General features: G+C 45.7%; 1 protein-coding gene across 1 annotated transcript in view; it reads left to right on the top strand.

Annotated features, from left to right (window-relative positions):
• The window catches only part of hyou1 (hypoxia up-regulated 1), a 65,035-nt gene that overhangs the window by 14,429 nt on the left and 35,335 nt on the right, over positions 1-15,271 (top strand). Inside the window, exons 3-12 of the mRNA XM_072486370.1 lie at positions 652-745; positions 831-909; positions 1,658-1,812; positions 6,531-6,607; positions 7,223-7,404; positions 7,885-8,000; positions 11,311-11,497; positions 11,888-12,022; positions 12,961-13,043; positions 13,782-13,914. Coding sequence (XP_072342471.1) covers positions 652-745; positions 831-909; positions 1,658-1,812; positions 6,531-6,607; positions 7,223-7,404; positions 7,885-8,000; positions 11,311-11,497; positions 11,888-12,022; positions 12,961-13,043; positions 13,782-13,914 — 1,241 coding nt within the window. The remainder of the gene's footprint in view (positions 1-651; positions 746-830; positions 910-1,657; positions 1,813-6,530; positions 6,608-7,222; positions 7,405-7,884; positions 8,001-11,310; positions 11,498-11,887; positions 12,023-12,960; positions 13,044-13,781; positions 13,915-15,271) is intronic.

Genomic DNA, 15,271 nt, shown 5'->3' with positions numbered 1-15,271 from the left:
GTGAACCCGCATTTAGAACCTGCAGTGGGGAAGTATTGACTCTCCTTCCTGACATTCAGGACCAAAAATGTGATGGTTTGAAGAATGAATCGACTTTTCTCTGAGGTCCCTGTTTGTGACAGTCACACTGATTTTATTTCTGGTTCTCCCTGCAGAATGATCCCATAACTGCTAGAGCAGAGGCCTTTTACTTATGTCAGTGTCTGGCCAATGATGTTTGTAGATTAGGTGGGTGTTTTTGACCAGCACAAATGCAATGGGCCGAAGGATGCATGTCGACCTCCATTACTCTACCTTTGTCTGCAGGAGTCATAGATAATGACACAAACACCTATTGATCCTTTGGAGTCCTGAGATGTGCTCAAACTTCTACCTGGCTAGTGTGAACTAACTTGGCCAAAACCAAGTACACTTCCTCTCGCAGGCACATTCTCTACATGTTAAACACACTTGGAAGTTTTAATCTTGCTTGGTTACGTGATTTTCAGGGCAATGGCCAATCTTTGGGAGAGGATTTAATTTTGCGGCATTAGAATGCGCAGTGAAAATTACCTGCGTTCCAACAACAAACGGTTTCTCTCCTCGAGCTCTCCCTCCTACATTACCAGCTCTGACAAACTCTGATGACACCTATGTGTTTCTCTTATTCAGATTCAATAGCGGTGATGTCCGTGGACTTGGGCAGTGAATGGATGAAGATTGCCATTGTGAAGCCAGGCGTGCCAATGGAGATCGTATTAAACAAGTATGTGCGCCTGGCTGGATTTAGCAATGTCGCTCTGGTTTGGGTTTGTTTATACTGAAATGGTGGGTTTATTTGTCTGTTGCAGGGAGTCGAGAAGGAAAACTCCAGTTGCTGTTGCTTTGAAAGAAAATGAGCGACTCTTCGGGGACAGTGCCGTAGCAATGGTGAGACTTTAGTTTCTCGGGTTGGAGGAAGGCGATTGGACACACAAATCTACCTACATATGCATTTATAGAACAATTGTTTCCATTTTTTTCAAGTACTTTATTTCCTGTGATGAGGGCTGCAGTCCCATAGCTGCTGGTGACTCTCATATCTGCCCATAGCAGCAAGTTCAGATTGTGTGTGAACAGACTTGATATTGGGGCTGTATTTTTAAAAAATGCATTGATATAGCACCTTTCACATCCTCGGCTCATCCCTCATCTATAGGGACAGCACGGTGGCACGGTGTTTAGCCCTGCTGCCTCACAGCGCTAGGGACGCGGGTTCAATTCCAATCTTGGGTGACTGACTGTGGAGTTTGCACGTTCTCCCATGTCTGCGTGGGTATCCTACAGTCCAAAGATGTGCAGGTTAGGTGGATTGACCATGTTACATTGTCCTTTAGTGTCCCAACGGTTAAGTGGGGCTACAGGGATAGGGTGGGATGAGTGGGCCTAAGTAGGTTCTTTTGGAGGGTCGGCGAAGACCCGATGGGACAAATGACCTCCTGCACTATAGGTATGAAGAAAAACCAACACATTTCATAGCCAATTGAGTCTTTTTTGAAATGTAGTCACTGTGGTGCAGGCAGTCGGGATTGAAAGATTAAAGTGCAAACATATAGCAGCCTGTGCTGCTGATTTGTGCAGTGTTTTGAGGTGTGGGTGTGTTGAATTCTCTAAGCTCCCTTTTGGTTGCATTTTACAGGCAGCGAAGAACCCAAAGCTGGTGGCCCGCTACTTACAGGATCTGCTTGGGAAACGTTCTGATAACCCACAGGTAGAGCTGTACAGGAAGCGTTTCCCTGAACATCAGCTAGTGGCAGCTGAGCACCGAGGGACTGTTGTCTTCAAACTGTCTGAGTGAGTATAGAATCATTTAACATCCCCAGTAAATGTGATGCCAACAAGGCCGCAAACTCCTTGTAGAATTCTACCGGAAAACCGTCCATCCTGGTGCCTTCCCCGGTTGCATGGGACTGACACAATCCATAACCTACTCCAACCCCTGCCTCCTCACCCCCTCCCTCCTCACCCCCTCCACCTCCGAGAAGTCCAAACCATCCAAAAACTGCTCCATCTCTGAGACACCCTTCGGTGTCTCAGATTTGTACAGCTCCCGGTAGAAAGCCTTAAAAGCTCCATAAATCATATCCGCAGCAGTAACCAGCCCCCTCCTCTCTCATTTAAAAAAAAAAAAAAAAAAAATTTTTTTTTTTTAAAGAGTATCCAATCATTTTTTCCAATTAAGGGACAATTTAGCGTGGCCAATCCACCTACCCTGCACATCTTTGGGTTGTGGGGTCGAAACCCACGCAAACACGGGGAGAATGTGCAAACTCCACACGGACAGTGACCCAGAGCCGGGATCGAACCTGGGACCTCAGCTCCGTGAGGCCGCAGTGCTAACCCACTGCCACCGTGTTGCCCCTCTCCTCTCATTCTTAACCTGTGCTATCTACTGTGTGGCATTAGCTGTAAGCCAATAGACGGCTTGCTTTATCCCCATGCTCATAAAATGCCCCTCATGAGCAACAAAGTGTGCTCACTGCCTTCCCCGTCGATTCAGGCTCAAACTCCTTTTGTAGCCTCTTTCACTTCCCTAACAACTCCGCCGTCTACTGACCATGGACGACTGACGATCCACCTCCAAAATTGACTCCACCAACCTCTACCTTTCCGCCCTGCCGATCTTATCCCTGTGGGCCTTGTACGAGTTTACCTCCCTCTGAACATCACCTTCAATGCTTCCCAAAACATGGAAGGCGAAACCTCCCCATTTCTAATTAAAACCTATGTAGCTCTTGAATGCCGGTTACCTTTCACAAAACCCCTATCTTCAAGGAGCGACGTGTCTGCCCTCCACAGGGGGCTCTGGGCTTGGCCCATCCCCAGTTGCACATCGACATAATGTGGAGCGTGGTCCGATATTACAATGCCGAGTACCCAGGCCCCACCACCCTTGGGAGAAACCAGGAACTCCAACTGGGCCCGAACCGACCTCAAATCCAAGCTGAGGCAAGGTGCCCACTATCCCCACCCTCCCACAGATCCATGAAGAAACCTTCATCGACAGCATTCTTTTTTAAAATATAAATTTAGAGTACCCAATTCATTTTTTCCCAATTAAGGGGCAATTTAGCGTGGCCAATCCACCTACCCTGCACATCTTTAGGTTGTGGGGGCGCAGCCCACGCAAACACGGGGAGAATGTGCAAACTCCACACGGACAGTGACCCAGGACTGGGATTCGAACCTGGGACCTCAATGCCGTGAGGCAGCAGTGCTATCCACTGCACCACCGTGCTGCCCGATTGACAGCAGTCTATCCTTCCTGCAACTTTCTACTCTTCTCACCCCCCTCTGAACAACCGTCAGCCAATCCTTCCCCACACCAAACAAAGAAAACCCAGCCAACCTAGGCTCATTGACTTACCTCACAAACAAAAGAACCCCCCCTTTGCAGGCAACCAGCCACAGCTCCCTCCCCCACTTTGCTTCCGTTAACTAGCATGACTGCTAGTCAGGCCTCGCACTTGGAAACCAGAAAGAAAAGTCCCACCCCACCCAGAAGAAACCAAACACCACCTCACCCCAATCCCTCGTCCAAAATAAGAACATAAGAACTAGGAGCAGGAGTAGGCCATCTGGCCCCTCGAGCCTGCTCCACCATTCAATGAGATCATGGCTGATCTTTTGTAGACTCAGCTCCACTTTCCGGCCCGAACACCATAACCCTTAATCCCTTTATTCTTCAAAAAACTATCTATCTTTATCTTAAAAACATTTAATGAAGGAGCCTCTACTGCTTCACTGGGCAAGGAATTCCATAGATTCACAACCCTTTGGGTGAAGAAGTTCCTCCTAAACTCAGTCCTAAATCTACTTCGCCTTATTTTGAGGCTATGCCCCCTAGTTCTGCTTTCACCCGCAAGTGGAAACAACCTGCCCGCATCTATCCTATCTATTCCCTTCATAATTTTATACCCCCTCATCCTTCTAAATTCCAACGAGTACAGTCCCAGTCTACTCAACCTCTCCTCGTAATCCAACCCCTTCAGCTCTGGGATTAACCTAGTGAATCCCTCCAGTGCCAGTACGTCCTTTCTCAAGTAAGGAGACCAAAACTGAACACAATACTCCAGGTGTGGCCTCACTAACACCTTATACAATTGCAGCATAACCTCCCTAGTCTTAAACTCCATCCCTCTAGCAATGAAGGACAAAATTCCATTTGCCGCCTTAATCACCTGTTGCACCTGTAAACCAACTTTTTGCGACTCATGCACTAGCACACCCAGGTGTCTCTGCACAGCGGCATGTTTTAATATTGTATCATTTAAATAATAATCCCTTTTGCTGTTATTCCTACCAAAATGGATAACCTCACATTTGTCAACATTGTATTCCATCTGCCAGACCCTAGCCCATTCACTTAGCCTATCCAAATCCCTCTGCAGACTTCCAGTATCCTCTGCACTTTTTGCTTTACCACTTATCTTAGTGTCGTCTGCAAACTTTGCCACATTGCCCTTGGTCCCCAACTCCAAATTATCTATCTATAGCACATACTGGGGAAAGCGAGCCCACCCCCTCCCTTCAACAACTCAAACAAACCCATACTACTTTGTACAAGGAAAAACAGAACACAAAACAGCAAAAACACAGAGGCAAGAACCATAAATATGAGCATACAAAATTCAAAACTCCAAAACATCCCATAACCACAATCCGATCTCTCCCAGTCCACGCTTCCTCACAAAGTAATTCACCTCCTCCAACGGTTTGAAATAATGGTCTTTGTCTTTAAATGTGACCTACCCCGAACATCTTTACATACATTCTGTGGCACTTGTACCTTCATTGCCCTTGGGTAACCTAACAATCCTCGGGTTCTGGTGCATGGACCAGTTCTCCTGGTCATTTATCATGGCCTTCAAAGCCTTTTGGGACTGCCATCAACGCTCCCTCAGCCTCCAGAGAGGCAACCGGTCACAGTGGTCTGAGACCACCTCCCAGATCGTCACGCCCTACGCCTTCAACTGCTGCTCCACTATCTGCACTGTTACTCTAAGGGTGCCACTGACACCTCAATCGCCTTGGAGAGATCCTCTATCATTGACCGCCTTTGCTTTTGGAATTCTGCCATAAGGAACCCCACCAATTTCTCCGTTGGCCATTGGGAGGGCGTTGACACAGCGGGCTCAGCCATGTTTCCTCCCACTTTGCTATGAGGGACTGCTGAATCTGGTGTGGGGCCTTTACTTGACTTCTGCCTAGAGTTATATCCGGCAGACATCCCACACCGGAAGAGAAACTAATAAACTTGACCAACTTCCCCTTTCTTCCCACAAATTCGCTCACCAGTCGGGTAACAAAGACTAAAAAGTAAGTTGCCAAGCGGGAGCCACCTTCTGTGTGACTGCTCAGCTCGCCCCCACCGGAAGTCCCTAATTTTACCTTTTAAGTGTCCTCAGCATTTTGACAGCTGCTGCTGAGCAGCTCAGTCATCTTCATTGATTCTGATAAATTATCTGCAACTTGCACCAGATTGCATTGTGCAGAAGCTGAATTAGTTGCATGTCGTCAAAAGCTGCAGCTAAGGGGCAGCATGGTGATGCAGTGGTTAGCACTGCTGCCTCATGGCGCCGAGGTCCAGGGTTCGATCCCAGCCCTGGGTCACTGTCCATGTGGAGTTTGCACATTCTCCCCGTGGCTGCGTGGGCTTCGCCCCCACAACCCAAAGATGTGCAGGGTAGGTGGATTGGCCATGCTAAATTGCCCCTTAATTGGGTACTCTAAAAAATATTTTTAAAGCTGTTGAGAAAATCCATCATTCTTTCTGCCTGTATTAACGTTAAAAAGTTGGAAATAAATGGAAAGTACAGAAGCTGATAGGCATTCAACTAGACTGAGGGCTTGTAAGATGCAGATTAGTCCAGGAGCAGGGTGAAATAGATACTTTGTTAAGCAAAGTGGAGACTAGCAGTGCAGGGACCTGGATCATAGAAGCACCCTGTTCCAAAAGCAGAGCTCTCTCAGAGAGAATCAAGCTGTTCTACAAAAGAAAGCAGCAAAAGTCTGTCTGTGTCAGACCCCATAACGTCTACTCTAAACTAGAGGAACCTAAAGTTCCTAAAAGAAAGCTGCAGATCCTATTTGTTAATTTTCTGGATTTGGCGTTAAAACCTATGGGATGTTGTTTTGTATTCTTGGGAGTTTAGGAAAGTAAATAGATTTGGATGAGGGGAGTGGGTATAATTTAAGAATACTGTCAGGGTAACCACTATTGTTGTTTGTAATTTTTTTAATACTGTTGTCTTGTGTTTTAAAGTTTTTAATAATTTTTTTTGTTGAATAATTTACAACATGACTGACCTCTTTCCTCTCCGGATTCCATCTCTTTTCTCACATTGTTTCCAAATCGCATAAATATACAGTTAAGAACTGGCATTCCAAATTTGCCTTCTGGGATGTGGGATACCCTCGCATTGAACACCAGCTGAACTGCACCATCTAGTTCTCAGTGAATATTTAACTCCGACATTTGTTTTTCTCTCTCTCTCTCTCTCTCTTACCAGTGAATTGTACTATTCCCCTGAGGAGATCCTGGCGATGGTACTGAATTACTCCAGAACCTTGGCGCAGGAGTTTGCAGGTTGGTCCAATTTCCCTCAATGAAAAATAAACCTTTTCATTCCCCTGCTGGGGGCGAGAGCTAATATTGGGCCATAATTTCACCTATTGTAGTGCTCTGCCTCTCTGAATGTTCCCAGGCAGAGTGTCGTGGCCCCCTCCTAGTTATTAAACGTCCTTGCAGTTCAATCATCAGCTATAGTTTTGGATTGGAAATTACTTGGCTCCTAAAGCAGGTTGTTGAAATAAATTTTCACCAGGCATTTCACACTGTGCTTTGTCATTGAAATGCAATTGGCTTTTAGAAGATATCTAACGAAATCTAAATGTTGAAATGTTACCCGTTCACATATTTTTCTAGCACACAGGACTGTACAATCTAATCTGATCAGAATCCTGGTATAACCCTGATCCCCATCATTCAGCACCCTTTTGGGAAAATAACTCTGAAATAATCTTAATAATCAGACAAACTTTTTAATGAAGTAGATAACATGGGTTTCTTAAACTGAAGAAGTTTCATATTTTATGGAAAGCAGGATATTGACAATGTGTATGGTGTAATTCAGGTGAGAGATTTAGATTTCTCTGACTTAAATATTGTATAGTTGTTGACTGTTCTGCTCTTGTCCTGCAGAGCAGCCCATCAAGGATCTAGTCATCACCGTTCCTGCATACTTCAATCAGGCAGAGAGAAGGGCAGTCCTACATGCTGCTCAGATGGTGGGCCTGAAGGTCCTTCAACTCATTAATGATAACACGGCTGTAGCCCTGAACTATGGCGTGTTTCGAAGAAAGGACATTAATGCAACGGCCCAGGTAGGGTGTTTGTTGCCAAAATGCACTGGTCTGAAGGACCTCCAGTTCAAATAAGAATTGCAGTTTAGGTTCTATTGAGCAATGGTGTAAACCAGAGATTTGAGAAAGGACCAGCATTAATGTTCATGGGGTGGATGAGCTAGCTTGGATCATTACGGGCTGGTTGGTTTGTGTAGGGAAAATTTGGAAATTTTTCAAGCTGGAAGAACTAATCTTCGGTAATCATAAGCCACTAGCACAGATTTCAGAAAGGAGTTCATTTTGAGGTGACTGATGCGGTAGGTGAGGAAAATGCAGCGGATGCGGTTTACATGGACTTTCTGAACTTGATTCTGCATAGGGAGCCTATTGGGGAAAATTGCAGGGGATGGAATTATGAGGAGTTTCGCAGGTTGGTTTCTTTCAAAATGTAATGTATGACTGATAGGTTGCAATCTAATCCGCTACTCGCTCTCCCTGATATCTGATGCTTTATTTCAGAATGTGATGTTTTACGACATGGGATCAAGTAGCACCACTGCCACCATTGTTACCTACGTAACAACTAAGACAAAGGATTCAGGAACACAACCCCAGCTCCAGATCCTAGGAATCGGGTAAATTTCTATCCACTGAATCTTCTGCATTTAATGTTTTTCTTTTTAATTTTGCTATTGCATCTGTGATAGCCTTACAGGCACACTGAGGCTAAATGCAGCCTTTATATCCAGAGGGGAAAGAGGACAGTCAATAACATTTGGCAAATCTGAGGAAAATTACTTATTATTTCATAGGGTGTGCGCGTCACTGGCAAGTTTAGTATTTATTTCCCATCCCTATTTACCATTCAGTTGAGTAGTTTGTTCAGCCATTCCAGAAGGCAGTTAAGAGCCAACCACATTATTGTCGGTCTGACGTCAAATGTAGGCCAGACCAAGTAAGCATGGCAGATTTCCTTCCCTAAAGGACATCAGTGAACCAGATGGATTTTTATGATAATTAATAGTTTAATCATTACTGAAACGAGCTTTAGATTCCAGATTTATTAATTGAATTCCAATTGCACCAGATGCAGTGGTGATTTGAGCACATGCCCTCAGCCTGGACCTTTGGATTATTAGCCCCGTGACTACCGCGTGCCTTGCCTCCATTTAATGAATTCACTTTTATTCAGTGAAAATCACTGCTTTCGGGAGGCTGACCGGTACAAATGAAAAGATGTGATCCTGACAACCAGTCATTCCCTGTAGTTACCAACGGGCTGTTAGAAAGAGGATAGCAATAAACATCAGATAGCAATAAACATCAGGTAGCAATAAACATCAGGTAACTGTTACCGAGGTAATGGTAAAGTCGTCTTAGTCCCAGATGACCATAGGTTACTTTCCCATAAGAGTATAAGATACAGGAGCAGAATTTGGCCATTCGGCCCATATCGACCATGATCGAATGGCGGAGCATTCAATATGTTGCTCATCCCTATTCTCCTGCCTTCTCCCCGTAGTCCTGATCCTCTTATTAATCAAGCAATCCCGGTATTAAGAACACCAGATTTATGCTTGAGGTGCTGTTACCTATAGGGCTCCAGACCAAGAGCTGGAAAGTGGAATTAGACAGAATAGCTCTTTCTTAGAGCATGAGAACTAGGAGCAGGAGTAGGCAATTTAGCCCCTTGTTCTTGCTCCACCGTTCAATACGACCATGGTCTGTAACCTTTCAACCCATTACTAATTGAAAATCTGTTTAACTCCTCCTAAAATTTACTCACTGTCCCAGTATCCACTGCACTCTGGGGTAACGAATTCCACAGATTCACAACACTTTGGGTGAAGTAGTTTCTCCTCAACTCTGTTTCAAATTTGCGACCCTTTATCCTGAATGACTTCTCGTTCTAGAATGTTCCTCAAGAGGAAGCATCCGCTTCACATTTATTTTATCCATACTGTTTATCACATTTGAGGGGGGCAGCTGACTGCTTTTGATTTAACCTGAGGATCACCACACCTCAGGCGAGGGGCAAGGTTGAGAAGGCGGGTTCTTCATGAATAACCTCAGCTGGTACGGGAATTGAACCCATGCCGCTGGCCTTGCTCTGCATCACAAACCAGCTGTCAAGCCAAATGAACTAAACTGGCCTTTCTAGAAGCTTTTTCCAGCCTGGTTGACGCTCTGTAACTACTAAGCTGAAAAAGTATTTTTATTAAGAGTTGCCACCTCACTGAGTAGATATTTTTTTTAAATTTGGAGTACCCAATTTTTTCCCCCCCCCAATGCAGGGGCAATTTAGTGTGGCCAATCCACCTACCCTGCACATCTTTGGGTTGTGGGGGCGAAACCCATGCAGACACTGGGAGAATGTGCAAACTCCACACAGCCAGTGACCCAGGGCCGGGATTGAACCCGGGTCCTCTGCGCCTTCGGCAGCAGTGCTAACCACTGCGCCACCGTGCAGTCCCTGAGTAGACTTTAGGCCAATCTACACCAACAATCTGTTCTGAAAACTCTGCTCACGTTTTGACAGCTGTGACTGATTGTACCACAGCAGCTGAGACAATCCACAACATTCCAAATAAAACACCGCACAACATTTAAAAAAAGGTCAATTTACTCTGTCTCTGTGTTAATAGATCATTAAAGAAACCTGGATTTTGATCTGCAACTTCAGCAAAAACTAATCAATTCTTCCTTGGGATATACCTCATCTGTGTGCCAAATCTCGTTGAAATCTGTCCCTTAATTTTTGAGATGTAATGTGTACATCATCTCCACGCACCTCCTGTAATGGAGTTAATAACCCGATATACTCTACATATATTCCTTCCATCGCTTTTCATTCTCCCAGTGACGTTCTCCAACCTTTGCCCCCACCTCCCCCAAAACAGCCCCCAGGGGCTATTTAGCACGGGGCTAAATCGTTGGCTTTGAAAGCAGACCAGCAGCATGGTTCAATTCCCATACCAGCCTCCCCGAACAGGCGCCGGAATGTGGCGACTAGGGGCTTTTCACAGTAACTTCATTTGAAGCCTACTTGTGACAATGAGCAATTTTTCATTTCATTTGTTTTCCACAAATTATGCTGACGAGGAGAAACGGCTTGAGTAATTTTGAAAGGCAAAGATCACTTTAGCTTTCTCTGTCCCAATGAAAAAAGCCCCAGTTTGGCAAACATTTTCTTGTTTGGGATAAGAACTGGAATATTGCTGCATTTCTTTCCTAATTTGACTGGCTGTATGTGAGGCAGTATAATTTGGTGTGTTCAGGCTGTGATTTCGGACAAACTACCAATCGCTGCTCGGCTCGCTTCCCGGGGCCTCATTTCTGCAGGCACAACCCCCTTCCCCCAACTAGATGGCCCAGAGGTACGAGGTTTAGGGATAATTTGGGCACCTAGTTCCATTGAAACTAATTACAATCTGAGTGTTTTCTGTGAGAGAAAACGGATATTTGTGATTTACTCTCTTGGACCGTGAGACATCAATAGGAGAGTTGATTAACTGTTTTGTCTCGCATATTTGAAAAGAAAGATATTTGTTTCTATTTTACAGTTCACAACTTTGCACGTCCCAACGCACTTTACAAGGAAATGCTTTGGAAGTGTATTTCACTATTGTGACGTAGGAAACATGGAAGTCAATTTGCACACCGCAGTTCTGTGATAATGGCTAAAATTCCATCAATTTTAGTCAAAATATGTCTTATCTATCTGAGAGGACAGGTGTCTACTTGGTTCAATATCTTATCCGAAACACAGCACCATTGAGAGTGCAGCACACTTTGTGTGCCCTGCAGTGACAATTTAGATTTTGTGCTCAAGTGGGGGAACCCACAACCTTCTCACTGAGGGGAGAGTGCTTTCCTCTGTAGCACTGCCATTACCTGAAGGTAGGTTTAATAAATGTAATTTCCTCCTTTCCCTGTCATCCTCAGGTTTGATCGGAATCTTGGTGGGCTTGAGATGGATCTTCGTCTACAGGATCACCTCGCAAAACTCTTCAACGCACAAAAGAAGACTCCCAAAGATGTCCACCAGCATCCACGAGCAATGGCCAAGTTGTGGAAAGAAGCAAATCGTGTGAAAACAGTACTGAGTGCAAATATAGATCATATGGCGCAGGTAAAGTGAGCAGCTTTGCTATCAGTTCCTGCAGCCTCTGGAACACAGGACAGCTTTCCCATGTTGAATGTGTGTTTGAGGAACATCATTTCATGGTCCTATTAATAATTTGCCGAACAAATTACTGGAAACTGTAAAATTGTGTAATCATTCAGCATTACAGAAGGTCATCGACACATCATGCCTGTACTGGCTCTGAAAGAGTTATCCAATTAGTCCCACTCACCTTCTCCATTTGCCCACAGCCCTGTTCAATGTACTTCCGCTGTCCCCTCAGATTATCATTGAAAACCGTCTCCTTGTTTCGTCTCTGGCTCTTTTACCAATCTTCTAAATCAGTGTCCTCTGGATTTGAATTTAACAAAACCTGTCATTGTGTTTTCTGTGCAGATTGAGGGGCTCCTCGATGACATTGACTTCAAGGCCAGAGTAACAAGGCAGGAGTTTGAGGAGCTGTGCGGTGACCTTTTTGAGAGAGTTGCAGAGCCTGTACACCAGGCTTTAAAAGTGTCGGAGTTGAAAATGGTGAGTACTTTCCACAGACTGGGATGACCAATGGACTTTATGGTGAATCTAGTTGATTTTGTTAAGAATGCATTTGCTACAGCGTTGAGCTGCTTTCTAGAATTCTGCCTGTGTAATTATCATCTCAAATGCAGGGATCTCACCATTCTGATGTGGAAATATATTGCCATTCCTTCACTTCCCCTGGGTCAACTTTCTGGAACTCCTTCCTGAACAACACCCTGAGTATTTCTACACCACACTGACTGCAGTGGTTCCTATGGCGAGTAACTCCCCTCCTGACTCCCCAAAGCCTCTCCGCCATCTCCAAGGCACAAATCAGGAGTGTGATGGAATACTCTCCACTTGCCTGGATGAGTGCAGCTCCAACAACACTCATGAAGATCGACACCATCCAGGACAAAGCAGCCCCGCTTCATTGCTCCCCCTTCCACAAACATTCAAACCCTCCACCACGTACAAACAGTAGCAGCCGTGTGTACCATCTACAAGTACCTCACCAAGGTTCCTTAGATAGCATCTTCCGAACCCACTACCATCTAGAAGGACAAGAGCAGCAGATAATGGGTTCCCCTCCAAGTCACTCACCACCCTGACTTGGAAATGTTTCGGCCATTCCGCCACTGTCGCTGGGTCAACATCCCGGAACTCCCTCCCAGTGCAGCACAGTGGGTGTACCGACATCACAAGGACTGCAGTGCTTCAAGAAGGCAACTCACTACCTACCGCCTTCTGAAGGGCAACTTGGGATGTGCAATAAATGGTGGCCTAACCAATGACCCTACATCCTGTAAATGAATTTAAAACAATTAAGGCTGGATAATAAATGCTGGCATCGGCACCTTCGTATCTGAATGAACAAATCAATTGGATTTTTCAAAAAAGTTAGTTGAAATTTTTAAGTTTCCTTCTCTGAAAAGACTCCATTTTTCTTGCAGGAAGAAATTGATCAAGTGATTCTGGTGGGCGGAGCAACACGAGTTCCTAAAGTGCAGGAGGTTCTGCTGAAAGCTATTGGAAAGTAAGAATTCAGTTGTGATGTTATACGACCCAGTATTGTTTCAGGTTCCAGTCTTGACCACACTCGTCGGTTATCCTTTACTATGGATGTATTTTTAGATGCATTCTTGTTGCCTGCAGAGGACAGGTCTATGAATATATGTAGTTTCCAGCAAGTATGAATGAGTATATAGTTAATTATAGAATTGTTGAGTTTAAAGCACAAAGGTTTATGAATATATAGTTCATTATCGAATTGTAAAGCATGGACGTTTATGCTGAAAATGTGACCTACCAGATATGACATGATTCGGTTGCTTTCAGGCAGGTATATCATAGGAAGTGTAAGTGTGGTTGTGGTCAATCCAGTGAAGTATCAATAAGCTCAAAAAAAATCACTAGTTGACAAATGTGAACATTGTTTCCCTTTGAATAATGGAATAGTTACAGTGCAGAAATAGTTTTAAAGTTGGCCTTGAAGTATCTCTGTCAGATAGCTTTTGTGTTCAGCAAAATGAAGAGCGTATGACTCAAAAGGAACTGTCTCAAGGAGCAGGAGGAAGCCGGTCTGTCCCTCGGGCCTGTTCTGCCCTGCAATTTGATCATGGCTAATCTTAACCATCCTACCTCCAGCTACTGGCCTTGGTCCCATACCCCTTGCCTAATGAGTCTATCAAACTTCGTTTTATTAATGTGCAGCCGGTTTTTATTCTGTTTTTCACCATCTTGCTCAGTAACTGGATTGCATTTCCCTTTGCAGGAAGGAGTTGGGAAAGAATATTAATGCTGATGAGGCAGCATCCATGGGAGCCGTGTATCAGGCTGCTGCTCTCAGCAAAGCCTTCAGAGTCAAACCCTTCCTTATCCGTGATGCAGCTATGTACCCAATACAGGTAAACATAATGTGACTGTGTCTGCATTCACAGGTACCTGCCTCACTCACTCACTGAAGATTACGGTTCCAGCAGTGTTTAAAGTGTTTTTCGAATTGTGGAATCTTTTGGGAGTTGGAGGAGGCGAAGTCTGAATGTTTGAAATAAGTTTCTTCTCCGAGAGAATCTTTCCTCTTCACTCTCCAACGTGAAGCTGCTTACTGCTTCTAAATTTGCTCACATTGCTACACTTTAAGTTTCAGCCCAGTCTTCAGCTGTTTAAGATACAGCACTCCGCCTAGCCCTCCGATATCATACTGAGGTAACCTGGGGAAATCTGGTTTGGTGGCATTTGTAGGTCTTCTGAGTGAAAACTAAGACAACTACACTTTAAGCCTGGATTCCATTGGATATGGAGTGTAGTGCATTCTGGATCACCACCTTTACCTCTGGTTATTGGGCATAGAGAAAAGCAATAGTAAGTAAACTCATATCTATTATGAGGAAAGGCTGAGAGTTAAGATATTTGAGTTCTTAAAATTCCAAAAGGATTGGATGCAGTGGTTTTGGACAGGATATTAAGAATTGGATAGCAATAGCAGGGGGCGCGAATAAGTGCCGTCGCGGAGTGAAAACCAGAGCGTTTCACTCCGGCGTCGGAGCCCCGCCCCTAGCCCCCTATTCTCCCTCCCCTGGGGGGCTAGGAGCACGCTGGGCCTTGCCGCCGTGTAAAGACTGGCGCCGCGTAAATGACGTCACCTGCGCATGCGCGGTTGCCGTCCTCCCCGAGGCCGCCCCGCAAGAGGATGGCGGATGGATCTTGCGGGGCGGCGGAGGAGAGGAGGTCCTCCATTAGAGAGGCCGGACTGCCAATCGGTGGGCACCGATCGTGAGCCAGACCCCATTGGAGGCTCTCCCTCCCCCCCCCCCCCCCCCCCCCCCGGTGCAGGAACCCCCCCAGGCGGCTCCCCCAGCGTTCCGGCGCAGTTCCCGCCGGCAGCGACCATTTGTGGACGGCGCCGGCGGGAACCTGTCGTGTTGGGGCGGCCGCTCGGCCCATCCGGGCCGGAGAATCGCCGCTCGCCTTTTGCAAACGGCGAGCGGCGATTCTCCCAGCGGCCAGCCGTGCCTCTCGTCGCGCTGGTTTGAGGGGGGGGGAGAATCGTGTGCGGGGCGGCGTGGCGGGACATGCGCGGTGCCCTGGCGATTCTTCCACCCGGTGTGGGGGGGAGAATTCTGCCCAGGATCTGAAGACTCATATGAAGCATAAGGAGACAATTCAGTTAAATATCAACACTATAGGGGCTCTACAATAGGAAGTACAATTCCAAAATTTGTGGAAGACACCAAATATGAGGTTATAATTTATACTGATGTG

This window comes from Scyliorhinus torazame, chromosome 21, assembly GCF_047496885.1.
Source record: "Scyliorhinus torazame isolate Kashiwa2021f chromosome 21, sScyTor2.1, whole genome shotgun sequence".
Classification (NCBI taxonomy): Eukaryota; Metazoa; Chordata; class Chondrichthyes; order Carcharhiniformes; family Scyliorhinidae; genus Scyliorhinus; species Scyliorhinus torazame.
Note: the sequence above shows the minus strand (reverse complement) of the source record. Positions and strands in the feature narration are given on the sequence as shown.